Here is a 21414-nt window from a genome sequence, read left to right on the forward strand (position 1 = left end):
TCGAAAAATCTCGTCTAAACTCGTCGAGTTTTTTTTACTGTCCGTTGAGGAGCGCAACAGTGCATTGAAGTGGCGTTGTTTTCCAAGAACTTTTCCACGTAAATCATGCCTTTCGACTGGGATAATATTGATTGTGCCTCACCAAATTTAGAGAATTCCGCATACTTCTTCTGTGAGTACAAATTGGACATATTCTCGAGGAGATCATAATGAGTTTTCATGTGATTTCAGTGGTTCCTCATCCGGGTCATGAGAAGGAGGCATTCAATGAACAATTGGAGGACTTCAAGGAAAACACAGCCCCACAGAATGAAGAGAAACCGAAAGAATCTCCGATAATCGTTGAAAAGCTTAAGAAGAAAGTTCCGCTGCAAACTCGCGTCAACAATGCAAAAGTGGCTCCAAAAGATTTCACAAAGGCTGTGAAGAAACACAATGAGAACCTGAAGAAGCCTCCACCGCAAATTGCCGGTGCGAAGGATAAGGCAAAAACTCTCACGTTTAGAGTTAATAGAGTTGCAGTTGTGCCTGTTCGCAAGGAACCACCAAGAGATGTTAAAGTTCCGGACTTCAGAGCAAAGCCAGCTCCAAATTTCAAGCGTCTCCATGAGATGCAAAAGAAGATAGTGAAGCAGAAGACAGTAGTAACTGTTCCTCAGACTCCCACAGTTCTGAAAAAGTCGCAGGCTCTGTTGAGGAATAAGGCAGAAACTGAAAGGACTGTTAAGCCGAAGATTGTGATCAGGAAAGATCCCCCCAGGACAGCGCAAGCTCTCGGGAAGCAGCCCTGGGTGCCGAAGAAGGAACGTAAACTCACTCAGGTGGTTCCTTTTAATCTTCAAACGACTAAAAGACAAGAGGAACGTCGCCGGTTCGACGAATTATCTCGCCAGATAAGAGAAGTGAAGATAAAGAAGGTAGAATATATCAAACTACCCTCTTAGAATTCCTTGTAATCCCATTTTATTGGACTTTTCAGGAGCAAGACCAGAGGAAGAAGGAAGAGGAAGAAATGAGAAAGCAACTACGCAAAAGAACAGAATTCCGAGCCCGGCCAAATCCATTCAAATAATTAAAATTTTTATATTGGAAATATTCAAATACAATTTTCGTATTAGGTGATGCGTTCAGTAGAAATCATCCTCAGCGGCATTAGAATTGTTCTTTTGGTTCTTGATCTGATCCTGATTGGAGTACATCTCGACCACCTGTTGCGCACTGGTGGCATCTTCCACTTTCTTGTCGTCCCGGATGCGAATGTACCGCGGGAATCTCAGCGAGATACCCTTGCTGGGATCTACCAAGCCCAGAGCGGCCTTGTGGACAGGACTCAGCGACAGGTCGGCGCACTTCACCTCCCACACTTGAACGGCGTCAAACCAGTCGTCGGGCTGGTGGGATGAGTCGAAGCGATAGTATGATCTCGGCGAGGGAATTTTGTGCTGGTTAAGAAACTCAGTGTGCTCCTGGAGAGCCTCATCGCTGAATCCTGTGCCAATTTTGCAAATGCTCTGATATTCCTCTCTTTCGGGATCGAAGCACGCGAGAAGAAAGCCTCCAAATGTCCCCGTTCTCCTGCCCTTTCCTCTGTATCCGCCAATTACGACCAGATCCAGGGAATCTCCAACTCCTGACAGATAATCTTTCTTCAGCTTCAGCCAATTCCTCGATCGCTTGGCAATTTCATACGTCGCGTCCTGTTTCAAAGACTTCACCATCAGACCTTCGCAGTTCCCCTTGACCGACTCATCGAGAAAGTTCTGCAGGTCATTTATATCATTCGTGTCCAGACTCGTCGCGAACTTCCACGCGCCTTCGACTTCGATGAAGTTCTCGCGCAGGAGGCGTCGGCGCTCGAACAAAGGCTCTCGCACTAGAGGCTTTCCATTGAAGAAGAGCAGATCAAACATGAAGACACACACTTGAATCTTGATGTCAGTCTCAGAGGCGTCCTTCCGCTTCCTCGTGCTCAACACCTGAAACGGCATGATTTGCTGCTTCTCCACATCCCAAGCCACCGCTTCGCAATCCAGGATGCAAGACTCCACCGTATCCTTCTTCACAGCGTCAATTCTGGCAATTATGTCCGGATACTTCGTGGTGTTGTTCTCCTGATTGCGACTGAAGATCGCCACACTTCCATTTTCCTTGATGTGAATCTGCGCTCTCTCTCCATCGTATTTCCACTCACACGTGAAGTCGATGTTGTCGAAGCGCTGGAACACATCCTGGATGTCCTTCGTCGGATGTGCCAACATAGGCTTCACCGGAGTCCCTGGAAGCATCTTGCATTTCTCAGGCAGAGCTGATGGTCCGTCTTTGAGCAAAACAGGCACAATCTGGCCATAATCCGGACACTCACAATGTGCAGTCTTCACAAGGAGGGCATTCTCATCAACCCTCGCCTTGAATTTGGCCTCTCCCAGCTTCTTGAGGTTGCTTAAAATTTTCGGAGGGTAGCCTTGACTAGGTGGAGTGTCTGTGCAAGCCTGTGCGATCGCCTGCAAGACTGATTGTTCAGCTAAGCCTATCCGTAACTTCCCAGCGAGGGAACGAATGAGGAATCTGGCCTCTGAATGTTTGCAAGCAACAAACATTGATTGAATCTTGTCCACCTTTTTCGCCATGGCTTGATTTCCCGACATCTTGGCGATCTCCAGAAGCTTCTGGAACACGCCAGTGACATGCAGTGGTGCAGGCGTAAACATCATGCGCTGATTACTCCGAGATTTCTCTGCCACGACGCCAATGTCTCCAATGCTCTGGATATCGCTCTTCAATTGGCTCATGCTTCTGCCCGTGCTCTGGGCGATGGCCTTCATCAATGTTGTCTCCGCTATTCCCAATTCCAACCCCTCATGAGCCGGAGCCACTTGATTGAGGCACAAGAAGATGCTGGGCAGAAGCTCTTCAGGACTCAGAACGATCACAGAACGGTAGTAATTGCTCAGAATATCAATCATTCTCAAGCGACCTGATGTCTCCTCAATCAGCTGAAACGTCCTCGCCAGAGCCAAATAAGGTACCCTGAAAAATAAGTACAGAAAATGTAAGTTTACCAGGAAAACCAGGTTCTTGCATAAGTACTTTTCATTCTGCTTCCAAATTGCATCGTTGATTGGATGATACGCCTTCTTTCCCGGATTATATTCATTGCCATCAGGTGCTTTAGAATCCTTGGAGTCCTTTTGGAACATCGAGAAGACTTTCTTGGGCGAGGAGGAATCAGTTTCCGAACTAGAAATCTCTTCCTTCACTGATTTGGGAGATTCTTTCTGAGGAGTCGTTTCCAGGGAGTCTTTGGGAGAATCTGCCTTTTTCTTCTTAGGGACTTGCTTCTTCTTCGTCACCTCAGCAACCTTCTCCGGTTTCGCCTCATCTTCACTGCTAGATGATAGAATCCGGGCACGCTTCTTTCCTTTGCTGCCCACTTTTTCCTCCAGGCTATGAGACAAGGTTATGTTACAAGTCAACGAATATACAGGAAAAACACTGCCCGAGAGATCTCGAAGAAGACCTCTTCTAGCTGATAGTTTTAGCATTCTGCACACAAGCGCAGACATTATCTGAAAATTGAAAAAATAAAATACTTTTAGCTTACCTCTCATTACCATTTTCCTTTGCATTTGGTGCTTTCTTGAAGAAGTCCCTACAAATTTTCCCAACAATTAAATACAGCACAGCCCTTCAATCATCATAATCTGTACTCACGTTATTGATTTCTGAGCCATTCTGGGTAAAAAACACAATTTTATCACGAATGAAAATGTAAACAACCTATTTCGTCACACGCTGAAAAATGCGCCATATTTTCGTCTAATTTTCGGACTTCGCCACTCGCATGCCAGCACCTACAGTCGACCATCGAGTGAAAACAAAAACAAATATTTTTCTGTGAACATTTTCTTGCTAAGTCTGGATTTCCTACTGAGGAATTTGCACTAAAATACGATGAATATCTGTACAAAGGCTTTGAGTAGATTTTGGTGGAGAAATGGACCTAAATTACTCAAGCGAGAACTTGAGAGAGAGCAGTTTGTCAGGCCGTTTTCACAAAGTGCGGTTAAGGAAGAAAAAGGGGATAAGGAAAAACCCGGATTTCCTCACAAGATGAAAATGCGTGGCTGGCAAATACACTCCTATGGAGATCTGGATGAAGTACAGTTCAGCGATAATATTAGGATTCCCCAGGTGAAGACAGGAAGTGAGGTAATGGTGCGCATCAAGGCAGCATCTGTGAACCCTATCGATATCGCTCTTATAGGTAGGATTATTTAATTTTTCCTTTGAATTTAAGAAGCTCGGAAAATAATCATCCCATTATTTCCCAGGTGGATACGGGGCTACTCTTCTGAACTTGATGCGGAGGACTGACATTGAGTTTCCTCTCACTCTGGGGAGGGACTTTGTTGGAGAGATTGTCTATCGAGGCTTAGGTGTTCCCAGAGATCTTCGGATTGGTGATATTGTGTGGGGTGTCATTCCTCCCCATAAGCAAGGATGCCACTCTCAATACGCAGTGATTGATTCGTCACTTGTGAGTTCAAGACATTTGCTTTCCCAAAGGCTTTGGAGACTAATATTTTGCCTCTTTTCTAGATAACGCACAAACCTCGCCTGCTTAGTGATATCGAGGCGTGTGGCATTTTATACAGCGGCTTGACAGCATGGTCCGGGCTGTTTTTGTCCGGGGGCCTCGGTAATCTGTGCGCCTCGTTGCAGCGGACGACTTCCTCCAATCGGAAGCGCGTTCTAATCTTGGGCGGCTCGGGCGGTGTGGGCACGATGGCTGTGCAAATAGCGAAAAGCGAGAATGTCCATGTTTTTGCCACTGGTGCACGAGACAGTGCCGACATGCTATCAACGCTTGGCGCTGATTGCGTGCTGGACTACGGAGATGTGGACTTTCTGCAGCACATCCACAGCAACGGACCCTATGACATAATTCTCGATTGCGCCGGCAGTGGTCCAAACTTCGCCTCGAAGATCCAGTGTGACTTTGGGAGTTACGTAACGTTCAGCTCGCCACTGCTCAGGAACATAGATTCACATGGATTGATCAGTGGCAACGTCCGGAATGCCATGTCGCTGCTGGAGGACAACAGCCGCGGACGTGGCCTGGTAAAATGGGGGTATTTCGTGCCGCTGCAGAGAGGAATGGAGCACCTGAAGAGACTGGTTGAACAAGAGAAGGTGAGTTACTCATAGATATTACTCATACCTGTGGAAATCGTATCACTCTTTTAATTTTACAGTTAAGATGTGTTGTTGATAGCGTTTATGGATTCGATAATGCAATCGGCGCTTATCAGAGGGTAAAGGATGGTCACTTGAGGGGAAAGGTAGTCTTAGATTTGTCATAGTATTACTAATTTGTACAATTGTTGGAATATACTCACTATTCTGCAAAATGCATGTAACAGTTTTCTTCCCAATTGAATCTTCTGTTCGTGATTGCGCGGCGCAAGCCATTAGTGGGGATTTAATCATGTAATCACAGTGGAGGAAAAAACTTTTCGACAACCTTCTACTGACCTATTACATCCACGGTGCGACAGAAAAATGATGATACTTCTGTACACATTGCGGGAAAATAAAACTGTATAGAAATGGGGTGATGTCCTGGTCACCAGTATCAGTGACCCCAGAAAACCTATTCGCGATCAGTGTCACTGTCTCGTGTGTCGTGGTCAATCACTAGCGAAATTCGTGGCTGGAGCCTCAACTTTGCCCATTTGCTGGGAAAGTGGTGGTGAAAATTGATGCCTGACTGGCTGCTGATATGTTCGAGATTCTCGGGCAATCTCACATGATGTCTCCAACGTGAACTTCTCAAGGCGTGCTGGAATTTTGTGCTTCCTTGTGAATTGAGACTTTAATCATCTTCCACTTAGATCACAACCAATTAGATCACAAGAGGAAAGCTACTTTAATTGATTTATACATTACAAATACCAAAAAAAAAACAATAAAAATAAATATAATTTGAAACACGCTTTTCATGTGTTCGACAAAAAATGTATAATAAAACTAGCTAAAAAGTGCAGTTTATGATCAAATTTTTAAGTTTATGAACTCATAAGGAAATTTATTACTTCATAATTTATTTTTCTATATGATTTTTAAAATGCTAATAAACAGTTTAAGTAAAATAAAGGTTTCAGCAGGAAATTATTTAAAAATACAACCTTAAATGAAACATTTAACTCAGTTCCAGACAAAATATAAATTTACGACAAAAACTTCATGAATTATGCTAAACAGAATCGATACAATGTCACTAAACTAAAATATACAAGTCAAAAGTCACTCTTTCTGACAAATTACTGCAATGAATATAATCAAAACTAAAGAAGTCGAAATAAAAGGTTCATTTCATTAAATTGATTAAATAGCTTAATTGAAATTGCAACATGATTTATTCTTTTAATTTTGATGGTGCGATTTCACCTTTTCTATGCTACAATTGTGATATCTTTTGCACTGTAAATGTTGTGAGATCAACAAATTTCCTCTTGAAATATATTTCCAAGTGTGCAAATGAGTCTCTCAATTTCTCTTTACGTTTTAATGCGCTCTTTAAAATGCATTCCGTCAATTTATATGAATTGCGTGTTCCATATTGTCTTGTTATGAACTTTAAAAAGGACGTCAAAGAATTTTTAACACTATCAGAACCATCAGAACAAATGATAAATTGTTGCAGACCATCACGAGAGAGTGCGTGAATACTTTATTTTCTGTGCAACTGTTGAAATGACCTGTCGAAAGTCAGTGCAATACAATAGAATTATTTGTTTTCTTCCAATCTCATATTGTTATATATTAATTGATATGAATTAAAGATGATTTGCAATGGGATAAAATGCCAATTACCTGTTTGTTTGAAGTGCATTTTCCAATTTTGCCCTTTAAAAGTGTTTAGCATTTTTCAAAGTTATCGCATAATCGTACGATGAATTTGATAAATTCTTCCAGTTGCTTTTCTTTAGAGAAAGTAAATGGTTTTTATGTTAATCGTGTTGTTGTACTATTGTTCAATGATTTGTGTTGCTCATGAGTGCGATTCCCATAAATGAATTATTGGAGCAAATGATAGCCGCACACGTCCGCGATTTGTAGTGTGATTTGCCGTGTGTGTACGCGAATTTGAATGGGTGTTTGTGAATGGTATTGTTTGGAATATATATAAACATTATAAAATTCACGCGAATATACGTGGAGCATCTCTGAGTGGTGAGGTAACTCTTTAGTCAGCCGAAAGAAACCATGAGTTGTGTGGAGATCCATAAGAACCAGCAGGCGTCAGGCGCATGTTACAATCTTTTCCATTGGCTAATACTGGTGGTATGACATCAATCGAACCACGAGGCAGAGAATGGAGAGTAAAAGAGCGTGCGAGAGGGAATTGATGTTGCTCTCACTTGCGAATTTCAGCGGCAAATTGTGTGTGTAAAAAAGATTGCTGATGTAAAAAGGGTTGCTGGATGAGGAGATTGACCAAGTGATGCACGTCAGGAGAATTTTGGTGTTGGTGTTTTTTTATTCCATGGAAATCACCAGATTTCTTTTCTTTGTTTAATTTCTCTCTCTCTCTCTCTCTCTCACTCTCTTACTCGCAGAGAGAGAGCAAGCGCGCGGAGAGCGAATCATGCGCACGCGGGAAAATATTTGAAGTTCAAGAGCATGGGCTGAGATATCGTGTGCGGCAGCATTATTACTTCACAATATTTCAAGATTTGTGCGATTTGTAGAAAGAGTATGATAGTCAATTGATGAGGCGATGAGAGACATGGAAAGTGCGGCATGAAAAAGGGAAAATCCAGTCACATTATTCGGGAATCGGAGCGATTGAGGCGTCAGTGCAAAATCAGCGGCCGGTCTTTTTGCTGTGCCAGACAAGACGGATAGATATTCTTCTTCCTTTCGCTCTCTTAGTGGGTCACCTATAACATCATGCCATATGCTGTGATACCACCTCTTGCTGTTGTTCTGCGCCGTTGACAAAGTCAGGAAGCAGACTCTCTCAGTACTGTTCTAGTGGTCGATTTGATCAGTCACATCATAGGAAAGCGCACGTCCGCTTTAGTAGTTTTCCAAGTTCTCCCACAGTTTTACTTCTCTTCGCCTAAAGCCGTGTGCCCAAGTTTGTGCTCCTCTGCGTGGAATTGAAATTGCGTTCTAGAGAATCTGCCGCGCCGCCAATTTACTCCAAATTGGTTTTTATCTAGTGATAACGCAGGAAAAAGGTGTTTTTCCTGAGTTTGATGGTGTAAAGTTTGTGTGTTAATTTTCATGTGGCACTGAAGAAGGTCACTGAGGAGGAAAAGGGAGAAAAATTGAAAAAATAACACTATTTTACAGCTGAGGTAATTAGCAAAAGAATAACTTTTCATAGTTCTAGCACTGCAAAAAGTTATTTCTAATCTTTTCCGCTACTAATATACCTTAGCATTGAGATGATGCTTGAAAATTACTTAGAGAGCTCTCAGTGGGCATTTTTATTAGCAAGTCCTCAATTTAATTTGGTTAGCAACAATTTGCGATGAAAAAGCAATGTGCGATTGCTCTATAAGGTTATTCAAAGTGACAGAGAAATGAAATGTGGAGTACACATATTATATCATCGTAACATTTTTATGTTTCCGCAAAAATTTCTCGCTTCACACTTGCACACATTGGTCGTGAAGGAAGGCCCGATGAGAATTTGCGATATAGTTTGTCATTAGAGGTGGAGAGTGTGTGTTGCGGAGGTGAAAAAAAGCGATAGACGTTCGAAATATTATATACCGATGCGTATTTGCCCAGAACATACGAACTGGCAGATGGTATATAGAGATTAAATAGATGTGCGGGGCTTTTCTTTCTAGACCCACAAAATTCTCTCGTACATAACCGAATCGCTGTGCATATTCTAGAGCCGCTTGGCTTTTTTTCCTCTTGCGGGCTCTCACATGAAAGCTCTCTCGAAGTGTGACTACATTCACACACACGCGCGCCGTCCGTCACTTGTGAGCACATATATGAATGATTTGATGGGGAAAAGCTTGGAGGAAAAAATGTGTGATGAGTCTCTCAGTACACATCACCATCAAAAACGCAGCAATCATTGAGTTTTCTAGTTAGTCTTGTGTGGCTCTTCGGCGGGAGTGGAAGAAAATCCAGAATCTCTCTAAGGAACAACTCAACTTCTGGATTGGAATTTGACTGTACAGTGTGATTGATCGTCTCAGAATTCTGGTACATATTTTTTCAACTCTTCAGTGCAAAGTGTTGTGTGAAATTTGCAAATCCAACAATACACGTTATTTTCTTTCATATTTCTCGTGAAGAACAAGAAAGCAACTGTTTGGCAAATTTGTGAAAGCAAGAGAAACGGTGCTCACTTAATTCACGGCAAATTAGTTGGCAGATATTTCTGGCAAAAAGTTCAAGAACAATCTTCATTCGGCAACAAAAGAAGCTGAGGAAGTGCAAATTTAACTAAATAGGCTGAATTAACTTGAGGTTCTCTTCTGACGTTGTGTGAAGAGGTAAATTGTAATGTGTCCTGATGTGATTTCAAGACTACCTTAGAGAGCACTTTTGTAATATAAGCACACAGTCTTGGATGTTTGCTGGTGTCTTTCGTTACGCACTGTATTTTATTTCTAAATTTTTCTAATGCTCAAATGGTGTAATTCAGTTTTAGAGGTCAATTTCCTCAATTATTCCTGTCGCTAGCGATTTATGATGTAATCCTAGTGGATTCCATGTGCCTATCATATCGCAGAGAATGGTCGATGAATATAATCTCAGTATTTATCACAATTGAGTACAGCTTAAAATCCAAAGCTTGATCTTATCAATTTGAGTGCCAAAAAATTGACATGCTGGCAAACGTGGAATTTATTGCTCTGCTTTGCGCTGTATTGGCATATTTGTTGCACTTCCACGTCGTCTAAACAGCTACTCTGTAAATCTCCGCCATAGATTAGCGATTGCAGTTGATAACTTGCGGAAAAAATAGAACTATTTCAAATAACAATTACACAGACTGAACGACTTTCTAGTCACATTGAGAATTAGTACGTATGCATTATATTTAACATTATAACATAATGCGACTGTGACATTGACATTGTGCCATTAGAGAGTGCAAAGATTCGTGATATCATTATCAAATTACTCCAGCTTTTTTATGATTAAGGAATCATTACGTAACTGCGATTATCACTTGAAGTACAGTTAATGCTGTTTTTCCTCCTCGTCATTTTGCATAATGATTAATCTCATCTCATTTGTCAATTTCTCGGTCTTTTTCTACGAAAGCGAACCACAGATTCATGCACTATATTCCCTATTCCAATGAATTCTGCCAGTGAATACATAAAGCAGCACATGAATGGAAAACAAAAAATGAATGAAGCCAAATATATGTTCTTCAATTATACCTCATGGCAGTGGCGTAGATAAGAGCATTGATTTTCCTCCATTTTCCATTGAATATCCTAACATGTTTCATTTAATTTTTTCCCCACATAATTCAATGCAATAATTCATTGAGCATTGCCAAAAGTTCAGACTTTTGCCAAGAAATCCCTCACTCTTGGCCATTTTTTTGAGTTTATTTGGCTGTATTTTCAATGATCGAAAGGTTATTGTGGCCACAAAGATTGCTTTAACCCCACACTCGAAGTCAAACTTCTTCTAGACACTTTATATATAGCAAATGTGAAGTGTCGTTTGTTAATAATCCTTTTATACTCCAATAAAGCTATTATTTTCAAATTATTTCTTCAGTACAGACATCATGTGACAAGCCTGATAAGATACGCAATAATTTTCTAGACTTTTACATACAATAGAAAAAATTATAATGTATGCACATTTGAAATATGATTAGGCATTAAGTCTTGCCACTACTTAATTAGGCCTATAAATTGCTTTAAGTAGAGCGATGGAGTATACGTGAATTTCCATTTCCAACTCTTTTCCAACTGATGTTTTTCCTTCCTCGTCTAAAATCGATAAAATAATGTTCATAGTAACATGCACAATAGTAGGTCATTGACAAGACTTTTTGATATATACCAATTATTTTTATACACTCTTCTCTTTTCTGTGTGTTGTGTGCACAAAAAATGTAATTTGAGTTAATTGAATTGAAGATGCATCAACGTCTATTTCAGCTGGGATTACACATTAATGGAGAAATTCCATGTGTGCCTGTGAGACATGATTTTTTATTTTCATGTCAGGATTGTCTGTAGTCAAAACAAGATATTCCCTTGAAAAACCCAATTTCGTGTTGATTTTTTAATGTCTGGCCGCTGTATTGATTCCATTGAACCTTTCAGAATCTTAACAACCTGCTTGACCCACTCTCGCGAGGAAGTAGTGCAACAACCGGTGTTCTAACAGGACACCATTCCATCTCGAAGGAATCGACAGCGAAAAAGGAAAACACGACGACACCCAAGTGTGAACGAGATGCCGGCGCGATTCGAGGATGTCTCTTCTGACACCAGACATGGTGTCCCCAGGGATTTGGGGAATGCAAACTATTATGACCCGCGATCTTTCCAAGATGAGATCGTCATATCGGGCATCTCAGGTCGCTTGCCTGAGAGTTCCAACATTGAGGAGTTCAAGAACAATCTCTTCAATGGCGTCGATATGGTGAATGACGATGCTCGGCGCTGGCCGGCGGGATTATATGACTTACCGACGCGCCTCGGGAAAATTAAGCAGGAGGATTTGGAGAACTTCGATCAGGGCTTCTTTGGCGTCCATCAAAAGCAGGCTGAGGGAATGGATCCAGTGCTCAGGATGCTCCTCGAGTGCACTCACGAAGCGATCATGGATTCAGGTGAGAAACTTTGTGTGTTAAACCACCTTTTCCCCTCTCTGCCTTTTCGTGTCCATAAATACATATTTATGACATTACTTGATGAATTCTATGCAAATATCCGTACTCAGCGTCACGTAGTGAAGTGTATTGAAAAATTCAATAAGATTCTAGCTGAAGGTTATACAAATTACACTTGCTGACATTGTCCGTTTATGAGTATCATCTCTTACACCGGGTTTAATCAAATATGTGATACATATTGATGTACAGCACACCTCCTGGTGTATGCGTGCACGTGCGATGGTAGGTGAATTAGCAGTAGTGGAAAAAATTGCCAAGTCAAAACAATATGACGCACTTTCTTTGAGAGGTTGTTGATTGTATGTACTCACCCAACATTTTCGCGAATCATCCTTTGAGCCATCTCAACTGTCTGACGTCAATCTTTATTCATGAAAATGATCATGTCTCACACACCCTCACTTTGCGCACAGGAACCAATCCTCAAGACATTCGAGGCTCGCGGACTGGTGTCTACATTGGTGTGTCGGCAGCTGAAACCGAGGAGCACTGGTGTGGCAATCCGGAGATGGCGAATGGCTATGGATTGACGGGATGTGCTCGGGCTATGTTTGCGAATCGTATCTCCTTCACCTTTGATTTGCGCGGACCCAGCTATGCCGTCGATACTGCCTGCTCCAGTTCCCTGTACGCCATGTCTCAGGCCTTTGCGGACATCCGCAGCGGTCGCTGTGATGCTGCCATTGTGGCCGGAGCTGGAATCATCCTGAAGCCCACCATGTCACTGCAGTTCAAGAAGCTGAACATGCTGAGTGCTGACGGCGCGTGCAGAGCTTTCGATGCGTCTGGAGCTGGATATGTGCGCGCTGATGGATGTGTGGTGACCTTCCTGCAGAAGGCTAAGGACTCACATCGAGTGTACTCGACAATCTTGAACATCCGAACAAATACCGATGGCGCGAAGGAGCAGGGCATCACCTATCCCAATGGTGAGATGCAGAAGAGACTAATCAAGGAGACATTCGAGGAAATCAATCTCAATCCCAATGATGTGGTGTACGTGGAGGCTCACGGTACTGGTACAAAAGTGGGTGATCCGCAGGAAGTGAACGCGATCTGCGACTATTTCTGCAAGGATCGCAAGACACCCCTCCTCATTGGCTCGGTGAAGTCCAACATGGGCCATTCCGAGCCTGCGTCTGGCGTGTGCTCGATTGCCAAGATGCTGATCGCCATGGAGGAGGGCGTTATTCCTGGGAATTTGCACTTTAAGAATCCCAATCCCGATCTGTACGGCATCATGGACGGGCGGTTGAAGGTTGTGGACAAGAACACCCCATGGAATGGTGGTATTATCGCCCTGAATTCCTTTGGTTTTGGAGGTGCGAACGCTCATTTGATTATGAAGTCAAATCCCAAGCCAAAGACCATCAGTCCACTGGATGGATTCCCACGATTGGCCGTGGCATCGGGACGTACAATCGACGCTGTTCAGACTCTGCTGGAAGACATCGAGGCTCATGCTGATGATGAGGAGTATTTCGCGCTGGTGAATGAAATTCACAGCAAGAATATCCCACTGCACAACTATAGAGGTTACACCGTGGTGGACAACAAGGGAGAACCTCTGCGTGAGGTGATTGACCTGGCTGAGACAAAGCGTCCCATCTGGTTCATTTACTCAGGCATGGGCTCCCAGTGGGCGCACATGGCGAAGGAGTTAATGCAGATTGAGGTGTTCAGCAAGAGCATTCATCGGTGTGCAGAGGCGCTGCGTCCAGAAGGTATTGATCTGGTGGATGTTGTAACCAAGTTGGATGAATCTCGCTTCGATATCCTGTACTCCTTCGTATCTATTGCCACTCTGCAAGTGGCTCTGACCGATGTCCTGACGCATTTGGGAATCGTGCCTGATGGCATTGTTGGACACTCTGTCGGTGAGCTGGGATGTGCCTATGCAGATGGGTGCTTCTCGCCAGAACAAACCGTCCTGGCTGCGTACTGGCGAGGAAAGAGCATTCAGGATACGACTCTGGTTCCCGGTACCATGGCCGCAGTTGGTCTTTCATGGGAAGAGTGCCTGAAGCGATTGCCCAAGGATATCATTCCTGCTTGCCACAACAGCACAGACAGTGTGACGGTAATTACTTGCTTTTTCAGGTGCCCTGATCAGAATCTAACATATAATTTACTCCACAGATCTCTGGACCCACGGAGTCTGTTAATAAATTCGTGGAGATCTTGAACAAGGAAGGAGTTTTCGCCAAGGCGGTGAACTCATCTGGGATCGCCTTCCACAGCAAATACATCGCTGACGCTGGTCCGAAGTTGAAGAAATCCCTCGACAAGATCATTCCCAATCCCAAGAATCGCACAGAACGATGGGTTAGCTCGAGTATTCCGGAGACAGCATGGAATACGCCATTGGCAAAGCAGAGCTCTGCTGCTTATCACGTGAACAATCTGCTTTCACCTGTCCTCTTCCACGAGGCCATTCAGCACATTCCCAAGAATGCCATCTGCATTGAAGTGGCACCTCACGGACTTCTCCAGGCCATCCTGAAGCGCTCTCTCGGAAAGAATGTGACCAACTTGAGTCTTGTGAAGCGCAATCATGAGAATAATGTGCAATTCCTGCTGAGCAACATTGGAAAGTTGTATGGCTCCGGTGCACAGCCCGCTGTGAACAAGCTTTTCCGTCCTGTGTCATTCCCGGTGGGACGCGGCACTCCAATGCTCAACTCCAAGATTGAGTGGGATCACTCTGTGCGATGGATGGTGCCCAACATGAGCGGAGAAGCCTCCTCTGGCGAAACTATTGTGGATTTCAACTTGAGCAATGAGGACGATGCCTTCCTGGCTGGTCACACTATTGATGGGCGCGTTTTGTTCCCGGCCACGGGATACATCACTCTGGCGTGGCGTCAGTTTGCCAAGACTCAGGGAACCACTTATGATCGCCTTCCTGTGGTGATGGAAAACCTGGTCTTCCATAGAGCTACGATCATGCCCGCCGAAGGACCTGTGAAGTTCGGAATTAACTTCTTCGATGGCTCTGGAAAGTTTGAGATTTGCGAGGGTGGCTCTCTGGCCATGTCGGGAACAATTCGTGTCACTGAGAGCATCGAGCTGGAGGAGTTGCCACTGGATCCAGTTCCGGTAAGCAAGGCTGGTCTGCCACTGGACACTAACGATGTGTACAAGGAGTTGCGTCTTCGTGGATATGACTACAATGGACCTTTCCGCGGAGTTATGCAGACAGACTCGAACGCTGACACTGGAAAACTGGAGTGGGCTGAGAAGAATTGGGTGAGTTTCATGGACACTATGCTTCAATTCAGCATCATGGGAAAGGATTTGCGTGAGTTGTACTTGCCAACGCGTATCGAGAGAGTGGTTATCAACCCGGAGAAGCATTTCGAGTTGGCTGAGGAGTATGACGCTGGTGAGCGTGAGAGGTCAGTCTTCCCAGTGTACATGTACAAGGATATCAATGTCATCAAGAGTGGTGGTGTGGAAATGCGTGGATTGCGTGCTTCCCTTGCGCCCAGGCGACAGGGAACTCAGGCGCCACCGAAGCTAGAGAGATACACCTTTGTGCCCAACTACAACAGCCATGATCTCTCTGAGCAGCTGGACATGGCGAGGGAGCACGCAATTACCTCCGCTGTGCATTTGGCCATTGAGAATTCCAAGGGAGCTCTTAAGATCAAGACGGCTGAATTGTTGCTGGACAAGACACCAGAGAATTTGCTGAGTTTCATCGTGCAGCGAACTATTGAGGCTGAACCCACCCTGGCCAGTGATGTGGCTGTTGTGGCCACTAAGAGCACACCTCAGTTGCAACAACTGGTGAAGGATGCAGAGATTCGTGTGGTGGCCAAGGATGCCGCTGCTGGTCCAGTTGAAGCCAATTGCCACATGTGCATTGCTGCTGATGTTCTGACACGTCCCAATGCTGAGGTGATTTTGAGGAATCTCAAGGAGTCCATCAAGGAGGATGGTTTTGTGCTGCTGGAAGAATCTGCCCTCGAGAAGAGCAATAGGGACAATAAGCTCTTTTCCAAGCTGAACTTTGTCGTGGTTTCGGCTCAGATGTGCTCGAAGAAGGAGTATCTTCTCCTGCGCGCGGCGTATGATGTGAAGTCCTCCAACAGCCAAGTGATTAATGTGACCGACAAGAACTTCGATTGGGTGGACCTTGTCAAGCTGGCCATTCTAACCGCGGAGGGTGAGAACAAGCTGGTGTACATTGTGTGCCAGGGCGAAGAATTATTTGGCGCCGTGGGATTCATGAATTGCATCAAGAATGAGAACGGCGGCAAATTTGCCAGGATGGTCTTCATTCAAGATGCCAAGGCACCAGCATTCTCTCTCACACACCCCTTGTATGCGGAGCAACTGAAGAAGGACCTCATCACGAATGTACTTAAGAATAATGCCTGGGGAACGTTCCGTCACTTGAAACTGGAGTGCCAGCAGAATGTGCCTACGCTTCAAGTGGAGCATGCTTACGTGAATGCCCTCACGAAGGGTGATCTGTCTAGCTTGAAGTGGATTGAGGGGCCTCTGTGCCGCGATCGTCCTGATCCTAAGGATCCTCGTGTGGAGTTGTGCACAGTGTACTATGCTCCAGTGAATTTCCGCGACGTTATGCTGAGTTCAGGAAAATTGGCCGCTGATGCTCTACCCGGAGATCTCGCTCAGCAAGACTGCATTCTCGGTCTGGAATTCTCAGGACGAGATGTCAAGGGGAATCGCATCATGGCTATGGTGTCGGCTAAATCCCTCGCCACAACTTGCGTGGTTCAGAAGAATATGCTGTGGCGTGTTCCAGACTCCTGGACATTGGAGCAGGCCTCCACAATTCCATGCGTCTACTCAACGGTATACTACGCCTTGGTGATGCGCGGCAAGATGAAGAAGGGCGAATCGATTCTTATTCACGCTGGATCTGGTGGTGTTGGTCAGGCAGCGATCTCGGTGGCACTCAACGCTGGCCTCACTGTGTACACCACAGTCGGCAGCAAGGAGAAGAGGGAGTTCCTGAAGAAAACCTTCCCACAATTGACGGACCGACACATTGGCAATTCACGTGATTGTTCATTTGAACAATTGATTATGCGTGAGACGAGAGGCAGAGGTGTGGATTTGGTGCTCAATTCGCTGGCTGAGGAGAAACTCCAGGCGTCCATAAGGTGTCTTGGACTCAATGGGCGATTCTTGGAGATTGGCAAATTCGATCTGAACAACAACAGCCCTCTGGGAATGTCAGTGTTCCTCAAGAACACCAGTTTCCACGGCATCTTGCTGGACAGCGTGATGGAGGGCGATGATGAGACCATTGCCACTGTAGTGCAGCTCGTCAATGATGGTATTAAGAATGGGGCTGTCCGACCACTGCCGACAAGTGTATTTGGCGACCAGCAAGTGGAGCAAGCCTTCCGTTTCATGGCGTCTGGAAAGCACATCGGCAAGGTGGTGATTAAGGTGCGCGACGAGGAGAAGCAAAAGCAAGTCGTGCCAGCGCCAAGGCTCATCAATGCCATCCCGCGGACTTACATGCACAAGGAGAAGACTTACGTGATTGTGGGCGGTTTAGGTGGATTCGGCCTGGAATTGACACACTGGTTGATTTCGCGAGGTGCGAAGAACATCGTGTTGACATCCCGAAGTGGCGTTAAGACAGGATATCAGTCTCTGATGGTGCGCAGATGGAAGGAGAAGGGAGTGAATGTGGTGGTGGACAAAAATGACGTGACCACACTAAAGGGAGCACAGCAGCTGCTGAAGGAGGCGAAGAAACTGGGACCTGTCGGTGGCATTTTCAACTTGGCCGCTGTGCTGCGCGATGGTCTCTTTGAGAATCAACTTCAGGAGGACTTCCGTGCAGTGTGTCTTCCCAAAGTCGACGGCACAAAGTTCTTGGACGCGGCCTCTCGGGAATTGTGCCCTGATCTGGATTACTTCATCTGCTTCTCGAGTGTGTCCTGCGGGCGAGGAAATATTGGACAGGTGAACTACGGCTTGGCCAATTCTGCAATGGAGAGAATATGCGAGGCTCGTCAAGTGGCCGGATATCCAGGAACGTCCATTCAGTGGGGCGCAATTGGAGACACAGGTCTTGTGCTTGAACACTTGGGCGACAATGAGACTGTTGTTGGTGGAACTCTGCCTCAGAGAATGGTGTCCTGCCTGCAAACCATGGATCTGTTCCTGCAGCAACCGCATCCAGTGCTCGCCTCAATGGTTGTGGCTGAGAAGAGACAAGCGGACAATGCTGGAAGAATGAGTCTTGTCACATGCATTGCAAATATTCTCGGACTCAAGGATCTCAAGAACATCTCCAATTCCTCGACGCTCGCCGATCTGGGCATGGATTCTCTCATGGGCGCTGAAATTAAGCAGACTCTGGAGAGGAATTACGATTTGGTGTTGAATGCACAAGAGATCAGACAACTTACATTTGGAAAGCTCAAGGCATTTGGTAAGTGATGGTAATTTAACGTGAATGACTGTGTTTTTGAGAAGGCTCTTTCTGTTTTGATAGAAAGTGGAGCTACAACACCATCATCCGCCCTGGGAAGCTCAATGTCCAATAGAGATGAAATGGAGGCTGAGGATATGGCTGTGCAAGTGGAATTCTCACAGGAGTTCATGCCAACGGATGTTCTGGTGCGCCTGGAATCCAATGCTCCTGCGAGTAGCAAGCAAAAGCCGCTGTTTGTGGTGAGTAATGTTTGATTATTTGTTGTTGGCGTAAGTGCTAATGAAAATACTTCACTAGATTCACGCTATTGAGGGTATGGTGGCTGCTTTGAAACCACTGGCGGCGGAGCTGAATTGCCCAGTTTGGGGTCTTCAGTGCACTGCTGATGTGCCTTTGGAGTCCTTCGTGCACCTCGCCAAATTCTACATCAAGCAAATGAAGACCGTGCAGAGCAAGGGTCCGTACACGATCGCTGGATATTCCTATGGAGCGGCAGTGGCGTATGAGATTGCCTCGCAGTTGGAGAAGGAGAATGAGAAGAGCACGTTGATCTTGCTGGACGGATCTCCAAGCTATGTCAGCACCCAGACAAGACTACAGAGACAGCGATCCACAATTGCTGGATCACAGGCTCACGATGAGGCGTACTCTCTAGCGTACTTCGCATTGGTGGCTGCACAGCTGAACTATTCAGCTGTGGGCAAGGAGCTGGAAATTCTGCCAACATACGAGGACAGACTGAGGAGGTGTGCCGAGTTGATTCACGACGTTACAAAGCACAATCATGAACTGGTAAGAGAGAAATGTGCAATGGAGAATTTTGTGAAGAGAGCTAATTGATGACTTTCCCATGTTAGATATCAGTCACAGCCACAACATTCTTCAAGAAGCTGGTGGCTGGAGATTCCTATCAACCTAGTATGAAGATTAAGGCCGATGTTACTCTTGTCAAGTGCACATCCGGCGTTACCAAATTTTCTGAGGATTATGATTTAAGCGAGGTGAGTACAATTATTTCTCGTGATGGTTGATCAATGCATTAAATATGTGGTTTTTCCCTGTAGATTTGCGAGAAGGCAGTTGACGTTCATGTTGTTGAGGGTAATCATCGCACATTCCTCACTGGAGAGTCTGTACAAAAGGTTGCAGAGATTGTACAGAAGATAGTTAATTAGGTGTAAACTTTCGACACATTTGCGTAAGACAGATAAGAAATCATTACTAGAAGAATCACATTTTGTACAACATTCCATTAAGTGTTGCTGCTATTTCCGGCAACGTAATCACATGAGTTATGAATTAATATAATGAATAGTTGAATGTCACAGGATCAATGTTGTTTTCAAAACTATTTCGATGGAATCTAACTAAAAGGGAATTTATAAATGTAGTACACAAAGATGTAAAATGAATTATTATATAAAATACTCGTAGGAATTTGCATACGAAATCAAGTGCATTGCATATTTTCACGGCTTCATTAATGTCTCTTGGGGATAATCACAAAGATAATATTTTTTGTAATGAATTGCACCTTAAAGTTACAATAAATTGGAAAAAATAAATGTCACAGAATTATGAATAATACAATTTCGGTTGATTTCTTTTCCTGCTCCTCAGTGGATAATGGATATTCGGAATAGGGAAGTGTCTCTTGATAGATCGTAAGTCGCACTGAACATGATAAAAGTCGAATATTGGCTATGATCATGCTAATAATTCGGAGGTGTAATCAGAGCGTGGTGTATAAATATCGAAGGTCGTGAAAACGTGGGCGACTCTATAAGTTGATCTTATTTTGATATGTGTATCTGTTGTGTAAAACTGGAAAAGATTGTGTGAAAAAAGAGAGATCAACGCGTCCAGCAAAGCTGAAATATTGCCTTAGGTCATATAAGCATTTTTTTTTCGAATCGCTCTTGCAAATTTTTCAATGGAATATTTTCTTGGCGTTTTTGTCGCTCTCATTACTCGTTAGCATTTCAGTAAAAATCATACCAAAGACGGATATTATTGTGGCAGAGTAAATATTGTCACAAGAGGTGGAAATTCGCATGAATCCGAGAGATTGTCAGATGACAGATTTATAGCGATTTTTCCAATCTGTCCCCCAAGTTGTTAATATGAATGTTACATGGTGAAGAATGAAGAGAATGAGTGCTTTAGAAATGAGTTCCGCTTCGCTTGAGACATACAGGATTTAAAAATCATAATCTCTTCTTTTATACTTCATGAAATATGATTTCGTCTGAATGCCAGCCGCTTAATTCCAGAGCCTCAATCCGATAAGGATTGCGTTGAGTTTCTCGAGTGACATAGTGTTAAAATTTTAATTGGCATGTTGGCTGGATGGCAAAAAAGGTGGCAGTTTTCAAGGCATTCGCAATTGAACACTTGAGGTGAGTGATTGGCGGAGTCAGGAAATGATCTACACACCAACTCCAATGCCTGACAGTGACCGAATCACTGTGATTTTATTGTATAAATGGCAATGTGGATACATAACAATGTATGACTTCTGCAAGATGAAAGATTTAGCTCAAGTGTTGATCGCATTTATTTTTGCTAAGGCAGAAACTTACGATAACAGTACATACGTGAAATAAATTGTGACATTCACTTCTTGGGTGTGGCATGAGTATTATTGCTTATTATTTTTTTATCGCTGCCAAGGGGGAGATAATATGGACAAATTCTGTACGCCATTTCTAGTATTTTGTAGAAATTTGAGTTCATAACGCCTAACAATAGCATGCTAGAGCAGACTATTTTAAGCTTCACTAATAAACTAAATGCTTGAATAAAAATTGAAATATATTCCCAATTTATTAGGAAATACTCAAGGAAAGACATTTGCAAATATTTCCTCACTCTTGCAATTGCTGCATGACACTTTTGACCAAAATATCTCCCCCTTGATTGCCACATAATTTGCAATCAACTTGAGGGTGTTTATCCGTACTCACTGTCACAGAGACTTTCAATGTAGTCTTAAGAATAAGTAATCCTTGGGATCAGCAATGTATGGAATTTGATTTGCCCGCTCAAAAGTTCGATACACCAATAATTG

General features: G+C 44.0%; 4 protein-coding genes across 5 annotated transcripts; 3 read left to right on the forward strand and 1 right to left on the reverse strand.

The window, feature by feature from the left end:
• The first annotated feature begins 42 nt into the window (after nucleotides 1–42).
• On the forward strand, nucleotides 43–1072 carry LOC132262414 (targeting protein for Xklp2-like). Its single transcript, XM_059761687.1, has 3 exons — nucleotides 43–172; nucleotides 232–917; nucleotides 980–1072. Exons 1-3 carry the CDS (start codon nucleotides 106–108, stop codon nucleotides 1070–1072), a joined length of 846 nt encoding a protein of 281 aa, XP_059617670.1. The 5' UTR covers nucleotides 43–105.
• On the reverse strand, nucleotides 1060–3808 carry LOC132262388 (DNA ligase 1). 2 transcript variants are annotated; one of them, XM_059761659.1, is made up of 4 exons: nucleotides 3712–3796; nucleotides 3602–3649; nucleotides 3088–3444; nucleotides 1060–3027 (listed from the first exon to the last, which is right to left on the reverse strand). In XM_059761659.1, exons 1-4 carry the CDS (start codon nucleotides 3729–3731, stop codon nucleotides 1128–1130), a joined length of 2325 nt encoding a protein of 774 aa, XP_059617642.1. In that variant the 5' UTR covers nucleotides 3732–3796; the 3' UTR covers nucleotides 1060–1127. The 2 variants fall into 2 exon arrangements, with proteins under 2 accessions (XP_059617642.1, XP_059617641.1); XM_059761658.1 differs by lacking the exon at nucleotides 3602–3649 and having other exon boundaries at nucleotides 3088–3566; nucleotides 3712–3808.
• A 32-nt stretch (nucleotides 3809–3840) lies between these two features.
• Nucleotides 3841–5626, forward strand: LOC132262389 (reticulon-4-interacting protein 1 homolog, mitochondrial). Its single transcript, XM_059761660.1, has 4 exons — nucleotides 3841–4264; nucleotides 4332–4537; nucleotides 4600–5193; nucleotides 5256–5626. The coding sequence occupies exons 1-4, from the start codon at nucleotides 3952–3954 to the stop codon at nucleotides 5361–5363; spliced, it is 1221 nt and encodes a 406-aa protein (XP_059617643.1). The 5' UTR covers nucleotides 3841–3951; the 3' UTR covers nucleotides 5364–5626.
• A 3497-nt stretch (nucleotides 5627–9123) lies between these two features.
• On the forward strand, nucleotides 9124–19934 carry LOC132263216 (fatty acid synthase). The gene is made up of 9 exons (XM_059762874.1): nucleotides 9124–9240; nucleotides 9333–9533; nucleotides 11340–11851; nucleotides 12328–13994; nucleotides 14054–18341; nucleotides 18405–18583; nucleotides 18642–19136; nucleotides 19202–19345; nucleotides 19409–19934. The coding sequence occupies exons 3-9, from the start codon at nucleotides 11473–11475 to the stop codon at nucleotides 19517–19519; spliced, it is 7263 nt and encodes a 2420-aa protein (XP_059618857.1). The 5' UTR covers nucleotides 9124–9240; nucleotides 9333–9533; nucleotides 11340–11472; the 3' UTR covers nucleotides 19520–19934.
• Nucleotides 19935–21414: the final 1480 nt, after the last annotated feature.

The sequence above is a fragment of the Phlebotomus argentipes genome, unplaced genomic scaffold (genome assembly GCF_947086385.1).
Source record: "Phlebotomus argentipes unplaced genomic scaffold, Phlebotomus argentipes genome assembly contig_15, whole genome shotgun sequence".
NCBI classification, from domain to species: domain Eukaryota; kingdom Metazoa; phylum Arthropoda; class Insecta; order Diptera; family Psychodidae; genus Phlebotomus; species Phlebotomus argentipes.

Coding starts and splice junctions, on each gene's coding strand:
- LOC132262414 (XM_059761687.1), top strand. CDS start 106: ATGCCTTTCGACTGGGATAATATTGATTGTGCCTCACCAAATTTAGAG. Junction 173..231: donor GAATTCCGCATACTTCTTCT/GTGAGTACAAAT, acceptor ATGTGATTTCAG/TGGTTCCTCATCCGGGTCAT. Junction 918..979: donor GAGAAGTGAAGATAAAGAAG/GTAGAATATATC, acceptor TGGACTTTTCAG/GAGCAAGACCAGAGGAAGAA.
- LOC132262389 (XM_059761660.1), top strand. CDS start 3,952: ATGAATATCTGTACAAAGGCTTTGAGTAGATTTTGGTGGAGAAATGGA. Junction 4,538..4,599: donor CAGTGATTGATTCGTCACTT/GTGAGTTCAAGA, acceptor CCTCTTTTCTAG/ATAACGCACAAACCTCGCCT. Junction 5,194..5,255: donor GACTGGTTGAACAAGAGAAG/GTGAGTTACTCA, acceptor TTAATTTTACAG/TTAAGATGTGTTGTTGATAG.
- LOC132262388 (XM_059761658.1), bottom strand. CDS start 3,563: ATGTCTGCGCTTGTGTGCAGAATGCTAAAACTATCAGCTAGAAGAGGT. Junction 3,028..3,087: donor ATTTGGAAGCAGAATGAAAA/GTACTTATGCAA, acceptor CTTATTTTTCAG/GGTACCTTATTTGGCTCTGG.
- LOC132263216 (XM_059762874.1), top strand. CDS start 11,473: ATGCCGGCGCGATTCGAGGATGTCTCTTCTGACACCAGACATGGTGTC. Junction 18,342..18,404: donor TGGAAAGCTCAAGGCATTTG/GTAAGTGATGGT, acceptor CTGTTTTGATAG/AAAGTGGAGCTACAACACCA. Junction 18,584..18,641: donor AGCAAAAGCCGCTGTTTGTG/GTGAGTAATGTT, acceptor ATACTTCACTAG/ATTCACGCTATTGAGGGTAT.